At 44.1% G+C, this 19,365-nt stretch overlaps 2 protein-coding genes across 2 annotated transcripts in view; both read left to right on the forward strand.

The window, feature by feature from the left end:
• The window catches only part of LOC104390659 (collagen alpha-1(XXII) chain-like), a gene marked incomplete at its 5' end in the record, with an annotated part of 96,253 nt that extends 89,598 nt beyond the window's left edge, over positions 1 to 6,655 (forward strand). Inside the window, 4 exons of the mRNA XM_009999839.1 lie at positions 3,156 to 3,222; positions 5,144 to 5,326; positions 5,588 to 5,665; positions 6,229 to 6,655. Of these exons, the coding sequence (XP_009998141.1) occupies positions 3,156 to 3,222; positions 5,144 to 5,326; positions 5,588 to 5,665; positions 6,229 to 6,416 (516 nt within the window). The remainder of the gene's footprint in view (positions 1 to 3,155; positions 3,223 to 5,143; positions 5,327 to 5,587; positions 5,666 to 6,228) is intronic.
• Positions 6,656 to 13,819: 7,164 nt separating this feature from the next.
• LOC104390660 (leucine-rich repeat-containing protein 40-like) lies at positions 13,820 to 14,719 on the forward strand. Its single transcript, XM_009999840.1, has one exon. The coding sequence runs from the start codon at positions 13,820 to 13,822 to the stop codon at positions 14,717 to 14,719; it is 900 nt and encodes a 299-aa protein (XP_009998142.1).
• Positions 14,720 to 19,365: the final 4,646 nt, after the last annotated feature.

A 19,365-nucleotide genomic window follows, 5' to 3' on the forward strand; every position in this document is an offset into this window, starting at 1 on the left:
TTGGGGGGGGGGGGGAGGAGGGAAACAAACAAACAAACAAACAAAACCCCACATCATGGATGCTGCCTGGGTTGCAACAAATTGAGTTGGTTTTGTTGTGGCGCTTTTTTTTTTTTTTTTCTTGAATTGTTGATATTTAAGAGAAAACAGGGAGCTCTCAGGTGTCTGTGGGACTGACAGGGATATAAATTTTCCCCAGGTCACAAAAATGTGCAAAGGCATGTGCTTTGTTATTTACTGTTATTATGGATAGCTCTTTCATACTTACTCTTATTTTGTTGCAGGGTGCACCAGGGAAACCAGGTGAAATTGGTTCCAAAGGAGAGAGGGTAAGTTGGAGAATATTATTAGTTATTTTATGACATTGAAATAAAAAGGTCTATTTTGAGTTAGTGGCTCGGGGAAGAGGTTGTTCAAGAGTGAAACATGGACTGTAGAGATCTGCCATACTTCCCACCCTCCCAGCCCTCTCCCTAATCATCCTCTGTCAGTAATAACTTGTGGATCATTTGTAATGCACCAGATGTTGTGTTCAGTCCCTTTGCCAGCTCAGCTCTTCAGGTTTTGCTGTGCTTGGAAATCAGAAGTTTGCCTCTTATTTTGTGGTGGTAATGTCAGGTTTTTTTCACTTAGGGAGAGCGTGGCCTCAAAGGTGAAAAAGGCCCTCAAGGAGAAAAGGGCCCTCCAGGTGATCCTGGGATACCTGGTCATAAAGGCCATCCAGGGCTGATGGGTCCACATGGACCCCCAGGAGACACTGGGCAAGTTGGACCTCCTGGTCCCCCAGGACAGCCGGGATTTCCAGGACCAAGGGTAAGGCTACCAGAGCAGTGCTTTGTACAGTGATTTTATTGCCTTAGTCTGTGATCAGAAAAGTCCCCAAGATTACAGTAATAGGTGATGGAAACCAGAGTAAGTGTGTGTTATAATGGGGAGGAAGCATTTTTATCTCCTGATTCATAACAAGGAGAACTATAGTGTATCTCAGGGATCTGTTGTGGGGGGATTAGATTGAACTTCAGGAGAGCTGAGCAATCCAGACCTATAGCCAGGGTGGCCATCCCTGACACCTTACACCCTTAAAAACCCAAATCAGGTAATGTAGCCATGGGTCTGGAGTCTGAAAAAGCTGCTTTCTGTAAGGGTGTGAATGCATTTCATACAGAGATCTGATGCCTTCCTCTGCTGCTGGTTGTTATGAGAGACAAAATGCTGAGCCGTGGAAAGGTCACTGCTCTATTCCTGGAAATCTTGGAGTCAGCTCATCAGTATTCATGAAATCCTATTTTTATTTAATATTATCTTTTTTTTTTTTTTTTTTTTTTCCTAATGGGAAACAATCCTGCTACTGAGAATGCCTGAGGGTAACGCATGTAGGAGAATGAGAAGAACTGTCAACACTAGTGAAGCTGCTTTGCCCCCCCTGAGGATGAATCTGAGATTACCTCAGAGAGGAATAAGCAGTGAAATAATCTCTGATGTAAAAGCTGGGTAAATTTTAGATAAAGCTTTTCTTTGTGTGTCTCAACAACATAGATATTTGATGAAATCCAGTGCCGGTTATGGAGGCTTAATGCAACTAATATGGTTAAAACTTGAAAAGATCATTTGTTCAATATATGTTCCACATAATTTTCATTCAAAATATGTTCCACAATCATGTTTACTTACTGGGATATTCACTTTGAGCCATCACAAATGGTTAGTACTTAATGACAAAACTGTTTCTTTTGTCACCAACAAACACATCTTTTTATCAGGCAAAATTTGTGTTGGGAAGAAGGCAGAAAAGAGACCAACCGTGTAGTTATCAACAATGTTGTTGGTTAAAACTGAGATATCTTTTAGCTATTTAATTAAATCTACATTATTTTAATGAAGAGTGACTTCTAGAAGTGTTCAAGGGCAGGTTGGATGGGGCTCTGAGCAACCTGGTCTAGTGGGAGGTGTCCCTGCCCATGCAGGGGGGTTGGAACTAGATGATCTTTAAGGTCCCTTCCAACCCAAACCATCCTATGGTTCTGTGATTGACTCAGAAGATCTCATGAGGCTTTTTTAGACAGGGGGGGCATTGGTTCCATCTTTGAATGTTAAAAGGATAGGTGTGAAGAGAAAGCAACAATTTCAGGCAAACAGCTCATTCACAGAAGAATGAAGCTTTTAGGTTGACCAGAAGTATTTTCAAAATTGGCAGAAATTCAAAGAACACTTATAGCCAAAAAAGAAAAGTGTATTTCAAGTGAAACATCTCACTTTGTGATTTCCAAAGGGAAATATTTGATTTGGTTGGTTCAAAAGGTTTTCTGTTTTAAATATAGCTTTTTTTTTTCTTTTCAGCTTATGTAAATGCAAGAGTCTAGTTGTTACCCTAGAAGCCCTTTTTAAAATGTTGTTGGAAACCCAAAATGTGAAATATTCTCCTTCCAGCCCACCAGAAATGCTTTAATCATTTTTTTCAGTTGGATCACCCAGAGTTGTTCACACAGCTTTGAGCTGTGACAGCTATTACAGCTGTTCAACAGCATTGCTGCAAGAGAGAGGGGATGAAGGTTGCTATCTCTTGGAGGTTGGGTAGGGGACCACAGCCAGGGAGCCCTATCTGGCTAATGGGGCTGAAAACCCCCCCAAAAATCTTTTTTGTACTTGTGTGGAGGAATGGGCTTCCTTTCCCCAAGATAAGGCCTGTCAGTAGGCAGTTAATCCAGCACGAGTGTTTATAGCAAGTCTGGATTCCCTGGGAACATGTGTGCTTCTCTCTGCAAGGAAGCAGGCAGAGGTAGGAGGAAGGCTCTCTGCTCTGAAGGAGGAAGGAGGTAGGCTCTCCACTATGGTCTAATGCAGCAGAGAATGTCTCCTAATATAATGTCTACTACTTCTCCTATGACTGTATAGGAGAGAGATTTTCTGTAGGAAGGAGACAGGGACAGAGGAGCAATCATGCTCTGTCACCAGGCTCCCTGCTTGCACTGTTGAGCCCATGGCTTGCTGCAGCTTGGGAACTGGGCATGTGTTCAGTCCTTTTACATTATTCTTTCAGACACTCACTGCAGCCTGTGTGTGCAGTGGGTGACAAAACCATTTGTGGAGAGTTTTGTTTGCACATCCCCTGGCTGGGATTGTTATGTCTTGTTATTACTGTGATCATTACTTTCTAGGGGGAACCCCCATCCCTAGAGACTTTGAGAAGGCTCATCCAAGAGGAGTTAGCCAAGCAGTTAGATGGTAAGTAATCAGCTCTAGGAAGCCAGTAGGTAGATCTGAGAGTATGAAAGGTACTTTCCATAGCTGTGCTGGTGTAACTGGCACCTGAATCTCTCCTGCTTATGGAAAGCAACATTGCAACAAACCTACCTGGAAAGAGGAGCACATAAAATGAAATATGCTCAGCAAGCTTTACAGTTTCCCAGGACTAATGTTCCCAGCAATAGTACAGGGGCTTTCTCCTTTCTTCAGCCCAAGGCCTTTGCCTCTGCTAATCACCTTATGGTAAAGGAATTTTTCCTAATATCCAATCTAAACCTCCCCTGCCACAACTTGAGGCCATTTCGTCTGGTCCTATCACTTCTTACTTTGGAGAAGAGACCAACACCCACCTCGCTACAACCTCCTTTGAGGTAATGGGGGAGAGCAGGAAGGTCTCCCCTCAGCCTCCTTTGCACCAGGCTAAACATCTCCAGTTCCCTCAGATGTTCCATATAAGGCTTGTTCTGTAGACCCTTCCCCAGCTTTGTTGCCCTTCTCTGCACAATCTCCAGTTCCTCAATATCCTTCCTGCAGTGAGGAGCCCAGAACTGCACACAGGACTCACCAGTGCTGAGCAAAGGGGGACAATCCCTTCCCTACTCCTGCTAGCCATGATATTTCTTATACAAGCCAGGATGCTGTTGGCCTTCTTGGCCACCTGGGCACACTGCTGGCTCCTGTTCAGCTGGCTGTCAACCAGCATCTCCAGATCCTTTTCCTCTGGGCAGCTCCAGCCACTCTTCTTCCCTCAGCCTGTAGTGTTGCCTGGGGTCGTTGTGACCCAAGTGCAGATCCTGACACTCGTCCTTGTTGAACCTCATACAACTGGCCCATTGATCCAGCCTGTCCAGGTTGCTCTCTAGAGCCTTCCTATCCTCAAGCAGAACAGTAATCAGAGTAAACTTGCTTTTGAGGTCCTAGCTGGAGGAGAAATGTTCCTGATTTCTGTCTGTAATATTTGATACCATTGAGCACAGGAAGGGGGTGTGGAGTGGATGTGGACTGCTGCTTCTCTCAAAGTACATGAGTTGCACACCACCACTCACCCCATCTACAGTGGAATGCTGAGCTGCAGTGCTTCTCCCCACAGAGCTCTTGGACTAGCTGGAATGTAGCTGCAGGGATTTTCCTGAGGCTAAAGATCATGATTCAATGGAATGATTAATTTGAAGGTTTTTATTTACACACTCTCAGATTCTATGCCAATCCAAAAACATTCAAGATTTTGGATCAATGAAAGTAGAAAACCCTCCTCCCTCATTTCTGTGAGATGTTTCTGTGATGCTGAGTATGGCTTAAGAGCTCTCAAGGCTGCTCAGGGTCTGAATCTGGAAGAGGCAAGCAGTGTGCCTGTTTGGAAACTGGGAAATGTGCACGCACAGGGAGCTGACTTAGTTACAGTTTCTGACTTCACAGCCAGAGATGGTTACCTCAGATTTAACTCCACACATGTAACATTCCAGAGCAAAAAAAGGAGGCTTTGTCCCCACAGAGAAGCCAGGTAATATCTCTCTCCATGTCACAGAGTAGAAATGGGCTGTTCTTTTCTGAGCACCAGTTATTCCAGTTTGACAAAGATCCACCAGATGCACAGCTCAAGGAAAGGACATCTCAGATCCTTGGTGATCAAGGAGCAGAGGATGAGAGAAGTGTTTAGGGTTCAGTATGAAACTTAGGAGGAGTTTAGAGCTACTGAAGAATGAGATTTAAATAATTTAGAGAGGGCCAGGGAGGCACTGTCATGGCTTATGGGGAAGGATTTCACAGAGACAACAAAGGGGTGGCCCTGAAAAATTGATCTGTGACAACACCTGGGCTTTAATGGGCTGCTGGTTCTGGGTCTCCGTGTCTTGGAATGCTGACTCTCTAGTCTAACAAACTTATTTCCCTCTCTTCACAGCAAAGCTAGACTATCTCCTGGCTCAGCTACAGCCTGCACATGTAAAAGCATCCCATGGCAGACCAGGACCTCCTGGTCCCCCTGGGAAGGAAGGACTCCCAGGAAGAACTGGCCCCCCAGGAGAGCCTGGCCGGCCTGGACAAATTGGGTCTGAAGGGCCACCTGGACCGATTGGTCCCAAAGGTGAGTGAAACTTGGTTTGCTTGGTAAATCAAATAAAGGGATGTGTCCATCACCCTTTGATGTCCACCTTTCCTGTTGATAGTATCTAGTCCTCTGAACTCATGTGTTAGGAACAGCCTCAGTCTGTTGAACCAGAGGTGGTGAATGGGACCATCAGTTGCTGATTTGTTCTACCTCTGTCCAGAACTGGAGTTGAGTGAGTCTTCATTCCCACTTAACATCTCATGCCAGAGTTAATTATTTTTCTTTCCTTCTCTACAGGAGAAAGAGGAGCAAAGGGTGAGAAAGGAGACACAGGCATTGGCCAGCGAGGGGAAATAGGTCCTCCAGGAATTCCAGGTGTGTTTATTCAGAACACCCCACAAAACACATCATTCAGAAACATGAGAAGGACACAGGTCTCTCCCATGTTAGACAGACAAGCAGAATAACATAAATCCAGCACACACAATTTCTGTGGAAAGTGGCCCAAATGAAAGAAATACGTTATATCTGGCCACCTTTGTTTCCTCAGCCTGATTGTCAGGTGTAATGATCCATCTCAGCTAGGTTAACTGACCTTTGGGACAAAAACAAAGTGAAGCTTTAATTACTAGTTACACAGTGAAGTGTCATATCTGCCCTTGCCAAAATCTCGTTGTGACCAAGCTAAACCCAGAGTTTCTGGTAAATGAAAGGTTATATCCTCGGGCATACAGCTCATGTGTCAGCAAATGCATTTTTTTTCTAATCTGAAATTAGGAGCCATTGATCAGTTTTGCCTTCACCTTGCTTTGTTGGGGGAGGAAACTATAGGAAACCTTCTCCCAGGTTGACAGCAAAGACATCTTGTGTGATGTTACACTGCTGAGTGCTTCACCCTGGAGGTGTGTCTCACCAAAGGCATCTTGTTTTTATTTTAGGCCTCCCAGGGGAGCCTGGCTATGCCAAAGATGGGATGCCAGGACCACCTGGCCCTCAAGGTGAAGCTGGGGTGCCTGGTCTCATGGGTCCACAGGGACCTCCAGGAGCCAGTGGACGATGTGATCCTGCTCAGTGTGCTTACTATGCAAGCCTGGCTGCCAGACCTGCCAACGTCAAAGGGCCCTAGCATGCAGGAAGTATCCCCAGACTTGTTTTCAAAACTTGAATCCACCATGCCTGCAAAGGGCTCTCAGATGTCTTCAACTGTGTTTCTTTTGTGGGAGGTCTTCTAAAGCCAACAAATGCTGCCGGTCGGTCAGATTATTTTTATGAGTTATAATAATTATTATTATTATTATCTTTGATGTGATATGTGAATTTGTTTTTGTTTTCTCTAACAGCAGGGCATATTAAAACATTAAAAATAAGGGGGTTTATCTCTTTTGAAGAGCATATGATATCAATGCATTGTGTAGCTGTTCATACAAAACCATTCCGATGCCAAAATTTGTGTCTGTTACTTGGTTAATTCTTTCCAAAGCCTTCTACTTCACCCTTGAGATTGAAATCAAATCCTGCACTATGCAGCCTGGGACATTACCTGTGAGACACAGGCTGATTGCAGGATTGTTGGTGCTATCTGCCATCCACTTGGAAAGAAGAAAGGCAAAGCCATGCCAAAGCTGGGGAAGAGATCTCCAGTACATTCAACTCACATTGGACAGACAGTTATGAACATCCAGTGTGTGTTTCCCAGAAGATACCTACTAAATTTAATGTTTTTATAAGTGAATCAGCATGCTATATGAAATACTTTTTATGGGACCATGTGGGGTCTCACAGTAACACCTGAAGAGACTGCAGAGATGATCTAAACCTCCTTATGGCTCCCTGTGCAAGAGCTTCAGTGTGGGATTAGTCCCACCAGATGGAGCTTATCTTCCTTCTGGCAGAGAGATGCCTCTGCAAAAAGACATACTGTCCTCTACCAGCTCAGGGCTGCCAAATCTCCTTTTCATTGTAAGTGTACACACAGCTTCCTACTACTGTTTCACCCCAAAATCTCAGGGAGCCAAATGAGACCAAACTTCACTGTTTTGGATGGTCCCCTATGACAATAACTTAGCAATGTCATGTTTTAGAGGGTAGGTGAGAAGTTGCAGGCTGGTCTAGGAGGAGGTTAGTCTCTGATAAAGGGTCAGAGCAATGTTCAGAAACCTGTAGGAAATTGTGTGTGATGGTGAAAGCAAAAAGGCAGACACTGCCCCTTTTTCTCTACCAGATAATTGCAAAAATCAACCCGAGAATGCAAAGAGAAGGTTAAGAGGGGGCGAAGTCTGAGAAGAGCTTCACAATAGGTCACTTGTGAGTTTAACCTTCTGACCAAGACAATTCCAATCACTAAGGTGCAGGTCTGAGAGGTGGTAAGGACCTATGTGCCATTCAACAAAGCTGCTGCATTTTCAAAACTCCTCTGCACAAAGCAGTTTGTATCGAGAAGTCAGAGCATTGAACCTGACACAGGCTCTAAGTACTGAATGGGTTTGGAGATCTCATCAGGTCTTTTGGAGATGGAAATGAGACACTCTGCCCTGCTGGCATGTTAACAACATGGCATGATGCTTCCAAGCTGGCTAAGCCAAGCAGAAGTCACAGGTGTCTGCAGCCACTCCAGAATCAGACCCTGAGGCCCAGATGTAACTATTTGCCAGCTGTGGAGCCTTTCCTCAACCAGTAATGGATACAATTTGCCTTTGAAATTTACTGAAAAATGGAATTAAATAACATGTTCACATGCCAGGGTTAAACAACGTCTTTACTGTATCTCTCAGTGGTGCTATTTTTGCTATTTCCTATGCAAATAAATTCTTTGATTTGATTTTACTGTGTTTCTTGCTCTGGGAAGACCCATCAAAGTGAAAATACCACAAGTGAAAAGCTTACCACTGTTAAGTAACTCTCACTGGTACATCTCTTACTGTGCTGCATCTTAGGTCAGCTGGCTGTATTTCAGTATTCAGCAAGAATGTTGGTCACGTTGTATTTAGCAGTCCAGGCTGACTGAGATTTCACCCCCCCAGTGGCAAGGCAGACCAGGTTTCCTAAGCAATCCATCCTTCCCCACATGGCCATCATTCTGAAGGAATGTGATGGCAATGGTCAAATTTCAAAAAGGTCATTCATGTTAACTGGACCATGTTAACGTGACATTTAGCTCTTGTCATGTGTGTCTGCATGTGCCACTCATGGCATTGATGTAAAGCACTCCAGTGCATCCTATGAAGGGGAGATACGTGACAGTGTTTTGTTAAAGAGATTTCAGGGGCTGCCACCCTTGTGAGGCAGTGCAGTGGGATCTAGTTGAAGGAGACCTAGGGTTATAACCTTCTTCATTTCAATGTCTGGTGTAGCCATTTCCAAGAGTCTGTGTTAGGAACATGAGGGACAGGCCTACATCTTTAATAGCAAATAAAAGATCTGTCTGGGTCAGTCAGACTATGGCTTTGCAAATTCTCCACCCAGAAAAGGGGACGCATCCTAATTCCCTTTGCTCCAGCATATTCCTTAGCATATAGTTGTCTGTTCATTCTGTTCCTGGAGACACCCCAGATTATTTCTGTGCCCTGAATTCAGTGGGTGCCATTTCCCTGCTTTGTCTTTAATCTCATTTTCTCTCCAGCCAGTTAAAAGGCATTTGCCAAGTATCATCTGTTGCTAGTGAGAGGAGTCCGAGACACATGCTGCAGACCCAGATCCAGACCCATCCTGTTCTCTGGGTACAGCCACCAAAGGGAAGTTTCTATAGCTGCCACCTCTTACAGAAGCAAGCCTAAAAACCAATGTACAATAAAAGGTAAGAAAGGGGTGTGGATTTGCAGGATTTATGACCTGCCAGCTCAAACACCAAAAAAACTACAGCAGCTTTTTCCTCAGTCTGCCTGTCTGTATTTGCAGTCTTTGGAAAGGCGACCTGAGATTATTTTCTAAACTAGTTCTGCCATCTGGTCAGACAAGAAACCTACAAGTACAGCCCTGGGCATGGTCAGAAGCTGCCCTCCAGAAAATGCAGATGCCTCTGTGCCTGAGCAGGTGATGGTGTGTGCTGGAAGGTGACAAGCAGCATCTTGCAAGGTGACCATGCAGGCAGGAGGTGGCAGGTGGGGCACAGGCAGTGCTGATGGCCTCTCTCCTAACTGCTCTTGGATAAGGGAGTGCTGTGGCTTTTGCTTCTCAGTGTTCCTGTCTCTGCAACACAGTGGTTGGTACATCACCATAAAGTCTATTTAATGAGTCTGAGGTTTAAACCCATGAATACACGGATATTTTTCTTGGATTTATTTTTTGGCTGGTCCTGTGGTCAGAGAGGTTATAATGTTAAAATTGCATTAGAAAGCCAGACAATGTATTATTTACATCTTAAAAATGTGCTAATGACACATGGCTTTGATGACATTGCCGTGGGTTGTGCTTTTTTTTAATTTGAAAATGTGTAAGTTACTGCAATTATAGTCAACAGACCATTACACCATTAAAATTTTTGCCTGTCAAATAAATACATTTAAAAAGAAAACCAAACAACAGTATCATTAGGGGAAAATATTTTTGTGTATTAAATTATTTAACAGTTTATACTTGTTTTCTAAACTCTTTTGAATTAGCTGCTGCTTTGAAGCTGTGTCAGGGAATGGATTATTTTCCCTCTTTGCCACTTGTGAGTGACTCTTAGTACAGCCTTGTGATGCTCTTTTCATTTGCTGTCCTTTTACCACCTCTGGTTTTTAATATGGAACAATCAAACTGTAAGGCTGAACTCTGTTCTACATGTTTGGAGATATGCAGTCAAAAAAGACTTCTCTATTCAGGACTAAATCAAATGTGTGTTTCTTTTCAGAGAAACAATAAAAATGCTGTAGCAGCTAAACCCAATTCTGTTCTCTGACCAGAAAACTCTCTGGGAAATGATCATGGCTTTTACATTCTGGGCAATTAAAACAAAATAATTGAATTTATCTATTTTTTTTAAAAAAAGAGAAAGTTTACTGATGGCTCAGCCTTTTAATATGGAAACTGGCCAAGCTCTGCCTTGCTACAAATTGCATTTTGGAAGTCTCTGGAGCCAGGTATCACAGTCCAACAATGTCTTGGGTACCAGAGACACTGACAGGGAACTGGCAGTTGTAGTGTAGGACCTAGAGGAGTCTTTCCAGATCTACAGTGGATAACCCTAAAGGAGACTATACAGCATCTTAAATGATGTCATATGGTTATGTCTATGGGGGCACTCACTTTCCTACAGAGCTGGTGTGGGGATGTATGTGTTACAGATGATGAGATGTTGGGTGCTATGTGACCAGCAGTCAGAAAACTCAGAGGGAGAGAAACAAGGTTATGGCATGAACCTGTGCTGTTCTTGTGCCAGGGAGCAACAGGAAAATTTTCTTAAAATAACTGCACTAACTCAGTAACTACACAGACTGAAAATAATCCACTCCCACATCTTTCGGTCTCCCTGAGGGAGTCCGACACTTCTGAGGGTGCAGTGCTCCACGGCATGGGGAGCACAAGGACAGAGCCAGCCTGGGGATGAAGGCAGGCTCTGGCCCTGATCTGCAGCCCTGCACAGAGGTGAGCATCCAGTAGAGACCTCAAGGAGTCCTCCTTGCTGCTGTCTCTGCAGAGCCAGTGCTGCTGGAGGAAGAGTCTCTACATCAGCCACCCACTTGCCTCCTATGTCCCAATTTCAGCTCCTCTCTGAGGTCCTTAAGGTAATAAGGGGTCATCAGAGTCTGGACTTCTGTTCAAATATCTTTGTAAATAGTGAAGTTGAATAAAGAAAATAAAGCCTGCTTAGTTCATCAATCTGGATTAAACTGAAGACACAAATCAAGATTTTTGTCTTCTGACTTGTGAAACAGGAGCAACTGATTAGAAGAGCATGAAGACATGATGGATACCTTGCATAGCTTGAATTAATATTGATGCTGGCAGTACTCTTGTTGGAGTTTATCTGAATTGAGAATGAGAATATCTTGCTGGGTCTCTAGAGGGATCATGTGGTGAAAATAAGGGCTCTTTTTTACTATTTTACATTTTGGACCATGAACCATATGTAGAAAGCACAAGAGAACAATTTGACAGAGGGACATTAATTGTACTCTGACATGCCTGATGGGCCAGTGACCAACATCAGAAGGACTTCCTGCAAGATGGAGCAGAGAAGAACCTGCCACCTTGGCAAAGGAAAACCCAGGGTCAAACCCAGGTGTGAAGAAGTTCAACAAGAGACCAGCACCCAACATCACAAAACCTCTTTCTGAGCATGGCTCTGGCTCTGTATGGTATGCTGTCTGAAGGACTTGAGTTTTGACTTGAAGAGAAAAGCATACTTAAGCAGAAGGCAGCACACACAGCAATTCAGTTTATTTCACAGGACAGACGTATTTGACTATGTGTTCTTAGAAATATATTTTTCCCTTAGTAATGTGGGGGGTGGCTTTTGCCCAAGTCTGAAATGACTCTCATTGCAATAACTTTTTCAGCACTTTCTTGATGGGAACTGAGTTTGAGTCTTATTTTCATGGTTAATCATGAGGTCTGTCATTTCTGGTAATCAACTTTCCCTTGAAAGTGAAAATCTCACTTTTCCTTGGCTTCTGTATTCATCTCACGTGTATGTATATGTCCAAGTTATTGTACCCATTCTTGTCAACAGCTACTAGAATTTCTAGAGTTCTACTGGATCTTTTTCATGTAAAATGTCCACCCTTCCTTAATGAAGCTAGCATAGCCTTCAGATCCCACTGTCATTAATGGTGACCTTAAAGAACAGGAGTAACGACTTCCAGCATCCCCCAAGATCTGCTCACACTGTTGTGTACTCAGCTGTGACAGCCCCAGCTCAACACCTTCTGCACTCCCTTTCAGGAAGCCCAGCAGGCCTGTCTCCAGCCACCAGCATCCCAGGAACATGTAATGGTAAAGCAGCCTCACAGCACTTCTGGGTACTAGGCAAGTGATACAATTTTCTCTGTCAGATGCTGAAAATGAATCTGGATGAAATTCAGGGCTTGGTTTCAACAGGGTTATGGTATTTGCACTCTGGATCGAAATCAAGGTAACAGCTGGTATGTAACAGACCCAAAAATCTGTGTTTCAGGGTGAAATCCAATTGAAATCCAGAAGACTCCAAAGGTAAGTTGAGATGCTGACAATCCTCTTGTCAGCATGGTCTGGGTAGAGGACTCCCAGCATTTGCCACCTATTTGTGCAGTCACACACAGCCCTGGCACTGGGAGACAAGCTCCCTGCAAACTCAGCACAATCCTGGGCTGAGGAGATCAGAACTGAGCAGGGTGGGAAAGCAGAGCTGATGTCCTCCCCCTTCACAAAACCTGATCTGGTAGATCTGCTTAGACCTTACCTCCAACACATTGTCTTCTACCTTTAGGAGTCTGTGGGATGCTGTGGAAACCTCTTTCCTTGAAAAGCATATGAAATAGTTGACCTAAGCACTTTTCATCTGAAAGCCTTAAGGATTAGAGGATGAATTCAAGGAGGTGGGCTCTCTTGGCCTAAGGCTTCAAACTCACCATTTTCTCCTTCCAGAAAAATGCCCTCCTCTCCTCATCATATTCTGTGCCGAGTGGCTTGGGATAAACCTGGCATTCTTAATCTCTTCTACAAAAGCTATGCCAGTGTCACGATCTGATATTAGGATATGTGGCAAATTTTTCATAAAGGTGATCCCAAGTGGTGAAATTAAGATGCAAACGAGGTTGCTGAGACATCTCTTTAGTCCATCAGCAAAGTCCATCACTTATCTCTTGGATTGTTTGAGATAAGCACTGTACATCCTGAATGCCACAGCCAGTGAGGACTAAAAAATTGCTTTTAAATATGCCAGGGAAAGTACAGCACAAGAAAAGCCTGTATCTCTGTGGTTCATGTGCTCAGCAGGAGGGAGAAGGGCTTCCAGGTTTCAAAACTGATTCTTTATTGTGCTTGTTGAATGTTAAAGGCACAAGCTGACCTGAGGGCAGGACCTGTTCATCATTCCTAGCTCCCAGGCCACCAGCTATGATACGAGTCTGTCTTCTTGTCTTCCTCACCATGTACTTTATCTTCTCCCATTTTATCTATCCAGCATTGCTGCTTCCATTGCAATCCCTTGGGACCAACCAATGTGAATTACTCAGACAACAGCACCCTGGATGTTCCCAGAAGAAGAAGGCTGCAGACAAAGAAAGATTCAAACCAATCCGCTGAAAACACTTTCAGCATTGACAGATATTTGCCACCAGCTCATCAGCTGCAATCACAAGAGGCCACGTCAAAGCCTGGTGAGCTGAGCTTGTGTGGGCGGCAGAGCTGGAAGAGAAACACCTAATCAGGTGAGAATGCCAAGTGTTTACTCAGTGGGAGGTATCCGAGCAACCCAAACACTCTGCATGTGTGTTGGTAACGTGCCTGGCTCGGAGGAAGGCCGACAGAGGGCCTCCATCCACCAGGAACCTCAGAGGTTTTCTGTGGAACACACAACAAATCCCCAGCCACGGTCTCGGTTCAGGCAGCCACGGCTCCGGCGGGTCAATGGACGCAGCAGCCTCCTTCAGATGTGCCTCTGCAGGCCCTGATCACCTCTGGAGATACCTCACAGAGCATGATCCAATGTATGAAGGGAAGAAGAAACTCAAGATCTCAGGCAGAGAGTTGGCATCAGTTCCTGCACAGGTCTTTGGCTTGGACCAGCTGCAGATCCTGGAGATGAGCCCAGAACGAGAGAGCTGCCTGAGGTACCGGATGGAGCTGCTGCCCCGAGAGATCGGACACCTCAGGAACCTAACCTGCCTCTACCTGGACTCCAACAACTTGAAGAAGATCCCTGCCGAAATTGGCACTTTGAGTCACCTGGAGAGGCTCACTCTGAGCAACAACAGCCTGAGCTCACTGCCCCCAGAAATGGGGGCACTTCAAAGGCTGCACAGCCTCCACCTGGCCAACAACAGCCTCACCGAAGTGCCTGCACCCCTCTGCCAGCTGAGGAGCCTCACCTTCCTAGATGTGAGTGACAACAAAATAGGCACAATCCCCTCCAGCATTCGGCAGCTGGAGAAACTGGAAACATTGCTATTGCTCTTCAACTCACTGGAGAGCCTGCCTGAGGATGTCTGTCTTTTAAGGAATCTACACACACTTTGGTTGGGAAACAACCACCTACAGTCCCTTCCAGCAAGATTTGGGGAGCTGGTGAACCTGGACTGGGGATACAATTATTGTTCATGCAACTTTGAAGGTAATCCACTGGAAAATCCCCCCCCTGAAGTCTGCAGCAGGGGCCCTGAAGAGATCAGAGACTATTTCTTGTCATTTCATAGGACTCAGAGAGACTGGACAGCTGGTGTCAATTCTTTTGAAGTAACAGAGGTGGATTTACTCCGTGCAAATCAACTGCACAAGCAAAATGTGTTTCAGATGGAAAAGTCTGATTGAATCACTCTGTGGAGCTCAAAAGCTTCCTCTCTGCTGTGATGTCATTTCTCTGGCAGTCTTCTTTTTTGATGTTAGTGTCGATGGGTGGTGTGCACCTTTCAAAATTTCACTGAAGGACAACTATGACCTTTTTGTTATTTATAATTGTGTAGACCTATCTCTAGAAACGTTGCAGACAAATATCCAGTGTGAGAAAATGGACAACAGCTAGTCTGAGAGGACCGAGTCAGGTGAACAATGGGTGGTATGTCAATAGCAAAGCACACTGTTTATTTACAGATGGGGTCAGTGCTGGAGCCTGGACTTGGAACAGGTGCAGGCTGAAATTTCTGGAAGTGTTAAAAGCAATACTGTCTTGTGAATTTGGCTTTGCTTCAGGTAGCCCAGAATCTCTGTATTTTCTATGGTATTTTACACCTAACACACAGGTAGAATTAGCTCAGGTTTCTGTTTGGCTCTGGATAAGAACCAACCTGTGTCTATGTACCACAAGGTACCATGCAAGTGATGTCTTCATTGCTTTGGCAGGACATAGTGTATTTCTCTCCCTGGTTCTTCTGAAGAGTAGTTTCAGCACAGGGCTGTCACACTCTCTAGAAGCAGCATGGACCTGGAGTTGATGAGCAGACATCACCGATGCTGCTCCATGGAGCTTGATGATGCACAGAGGAATCCTAGTTTTAGAGCCTGCAGCACTAGCAAAAAGGTTTCCACTTCTACCAAGGCTGGGAAAGTCGTCATAGATATTAAAATAAGAGTATACAAACTTCCTTCAAGAGTACATTTCTGAGAATTCCTGTCTATAATCATTAAAAGCCTCATCACTGTTACATTATGGAATTGCTGAGACTCTTTTCTGTTTACTTTTGCTCTCTCTTTCCCCTCCCCTCTCATTGTTTTCCTTCCATGTCTCCTTAGCTTTGCTCTTTGTGTTTTCTCTGTGACTACTCCCTCTGACATTATCTTTGTGTGTCACTATTTTCTCATCAAAATCTTCTCCTTCCCTTATAAATGGTTTTCTTTAACCTCTGTCTCCCTTGTTTCCCATTTCTCCTTTGGCCAACATACAGAAAGCTGCAGCTTTGTGCCTTTCCTGAAAAGAAGAAGGGCTGAGTCAGACCTTCTGGGAGCTAAATGTGTTCTTCTTGCAGGTTCACAGAGAAAGGACTTGAGACATTGATACACAGACCATTAAGTCTCCTGTTCAGTTTTTTTTTCTTCTCTTTGTTACAAAGATCAGCCCAAGGGGAATAAAAGATCTGAATCCATGCTGAAATTTTACTTGGTGACAAAAGCACAACTCCAGGTATTTTTGGCATGAACTGATTTTTACACTGCTCTGCCCCCAAGTCTACCCCTGACCTCTGTGAGGCTTTCAAACCAGCCATCACTTTCTGGTGGAGCAGTAACCAGATTCTGCATCAGAGTGGTATATAACACAGAGATCTATGGAAGGCAAGGGTGGGCATGCAACAATGTCACACCAGTTTGTTCAGTTTTCCTGAAACTGATTATTTCTGAAATGTGTGACATAGGAAAGAAAGGAGTACAGGGACTGTGGTGCCTTGGACACTTGGCTCTTTCTGTGGCAGCCTGGAGAATGAGAGGTGAAAGAGCAGCACAATGAATTGGAAGCCTTTCACGTGGTTGTTTTTAAGAGGATATTTGCAGTATGAAAAGAGACTATATGTAAAGTAGCTCCTGAAGCTGGTGCTAGGTCAGACAGAGGGTGTTTTCAAGGTGGCAACATTAAAGACATTGAAGGAAGGGGGGGGGGGGGTTGTTCCTGTTTCTGCCATTGATCCATTCTCTGGACTGAAACAGGGTTGCTGTCTTATTTCCCCATTCCTCCTGCTGTATGTGCAGTTATCCTGACTTTCCAGATCTTGTCCAATATAGGATGCAAGCATCAAGGCACAAGTGAAGACAAGGTTATTCCCCTCTTTTGGGACATGTGCAGGAATGAAATTTTAGCGACTCTGGTCTTTTTTTAGAGGCTTGTGTCTAATACACCAAATCCTTCCAGGGCATCATCTTCAACAAGCTGTAAGAGGGACAATCTCTCATGTCCCATGTCAAACTCTTCAGATCCCACCTTGCTGTTTTTCTTCTACATTTCACAGGGTATGGGCTAGAGGAGACATTTCCAATTTTGGCTGCCTTTCTCTTCTGCTTCTTGGCCAGTGATTCCCAAAAGGCAAGATGACTTTAACTTGTCTGGAGAGTTTACAGCACCTCAGAGCTTTCACTTTTGGTTTTGGCTGACCTGGTTTCACAAGCTCAGTTTCACTAGTCCACTCTCATAAACCACAGACATAATTTCTGAAGCCTGATGATATCTGTTAACAATTTACCTGTCATTCCTCGGAGTGAATGGAGCTAAAAAGAGAGTTAAAACATGCAAGAAAATGTAATATTCAATAAATAGTGTCAAAACCCTTGCTGCAATGCCCCAGTCTGTTTGATCAAGAGAAATTCTGAGAAATTAACACAAGTGAGGGCACTATGACCATACCATCAAGCTGCTTGAGTGGGCTGAGTCTGTTATTCAGCTAGAAGAAAATATTTCTTGATGCTATGCTGCCTGTCACCTCTTTGTCTCCCCTTGTTCTGATTGCTTCCAAAATCACACTTCCCTAAGTGGAAACCCCAATGGTACATACATGCTGCAGAATTCTGGCACCAGTGTTAGTTGCAGAGTTACACAGAACAATTTCTACATCTTGGTGTTGTCATTAAGATGGCATTAAAATCTAATCTCAAACTGCTTATCCTGTGTTTTTTGTACTATCTGTATTGTTACTAAGCATCCTCCTTTGCCTGTGCTCATTAAGAGTTTGAGCATTAATACTAGATAATGGCAAACTGCTAGGATATAGTCCCCTGCCACAAAAAAAAAATAGATTAAAAAGACCTACATATAGTCCATCCTTGGGGGATGAGGAAGGTGAGGGAGAGGAGGGAATTGTTCAAGCTGACATTCAGCATTGATGGGAGCTGGGCATGCTTTTTCCTTCACCCCACACTGTACTGCACACAGCCTGGCAGAGGAGAACAGCATTGTCCTCTGAAATTTCATTTGGAAAATTTGAACTCTTGCAGCAGAGCAGTAATTAAATGTAAAAGCAGTGAGGGGAAAAAAAAAAAAAAAAAAGTCCAAATAGAAATTCAGGAAAATATTATATAAAAGGGCAGAGGGCTCTTTAATTTAACATACAAATGCATAACATTCACAGGCTGGTAGCTCAAGCCACACAAGTTCTGACTACAGATAAGCTGCGTATTTTCAATCCTGGAGAGTTCAGCTGAGGATATGACAGATTCTCCACCACTTGAAGTCTGCAAAACTCACAGTCTAGCTCACCTGAAGGTATGACTGTAACACTCAAACTTTTTTATGCGAAGTGAAAGTTACAAAGGCTCCTTCTGTCTCTAAAATACATGGCTACAATCTCTGGCTACCATAAATCTAAAAGATTAGATCCCAGAATGTACTTATTTCTCCCTCAATTTGCCTCTCCCTGAACTTGAGCTTTTTAGTTTTCAGTGGCTATGCTTAAAGAATTGAAAGGCACCAAGCCAGGAGTGTTGATCAGAAGGCTCTTGTTTTTCAGTGTTGGAGTGTCTTGAGTTGGCAAACCAAAACCAGAGTGGCAGTTGCTGTTCTCCTCATGCTTTTTGGAGTAGGCACCAGATTTCCAGGTGAACAACTGGAAGACTGGTTCTACATTCACCTTGAGTGGAGATAAGAAGCACCCACCAGTTTTCCAAGAAAAACTTTTTTGAAAAGTCTCATGGTTGATCAATCAAATATATTATAAATTAGTAGACATCACAGGGAACAAAACTTACACAGTCACATAATGGTTTGGGTTTGGGTTGGAAGGGACCTTAAAGACCACCTGGTTCCAACCCCTCTGCATGGGCAGGGACACCTCCCACTGGACCAGGTTGCTCCAAGCCCCATCCAGCTTGCCCTGGAACACTTCCAATGAGGAGACACCCAAAAATTCCCCAGGCAACCTGTTCTAGTGTCTCACCACCCTCACACTAAAGAATCTCCTCCTAATGTCTAATCTAAATCTCCTCTAATTACAATTTAAAGCCATTACCTCTTGTCCTGTTGCTCCATACCCTTGTAAAAAGTCCCTGCCCAGCTTCCTTGCAGGCTCCTTTACAGAAATCCAGAAGACTGCAGCTGGTGTGCTAACTATAATACAAACATACTTGAGATCTGAGAGTGCTACCTTCTAGACATGCAGTCATTGGAGATCTGATCTCAGATGTTTTTCTGTGTGTTCCCTAGTGTAGGAGGGTATCCATCCAAAAGGATATCATCATAGAGAGAAGCCACTGCTCCTGCCATCTTAGAAGACCCCAATGCCACCTGCCTTTCTGTCTTCCTATGTATTCTGCACCCTCATCTCAGAACTTGAACATGTGACTACAAAAATTATGATTTTCTGGTTATACAACACACTGAGTCAGTGCAAGAGGCTGGGGTCTAAAACAAATTCATGGGATCAATGGTTTTCATTAACATTGATTGCATGTGACTGTCAAAGGCACAAGATTCAACGAAGGATGTTTTCCTACACTTAAGACATAGTAACATCCCAGCATCTTGTCTTGTCAAGGGCAAATGT

This window comes from Chaetura pelagica, unplaced genomic scaffold (genome assembly GCF_000747805.2).
Source record: "Chaetura pelagica isolate M959 unplaced genomic scaffold, ChaPel_1.0 scaffold916, whole genome shotgun sequence".
NCBI lineage: Eukaryota > Metazoa > Chordata > Aves > Apodiformes > Apodidae > Chaetura > Chaetura pelagica.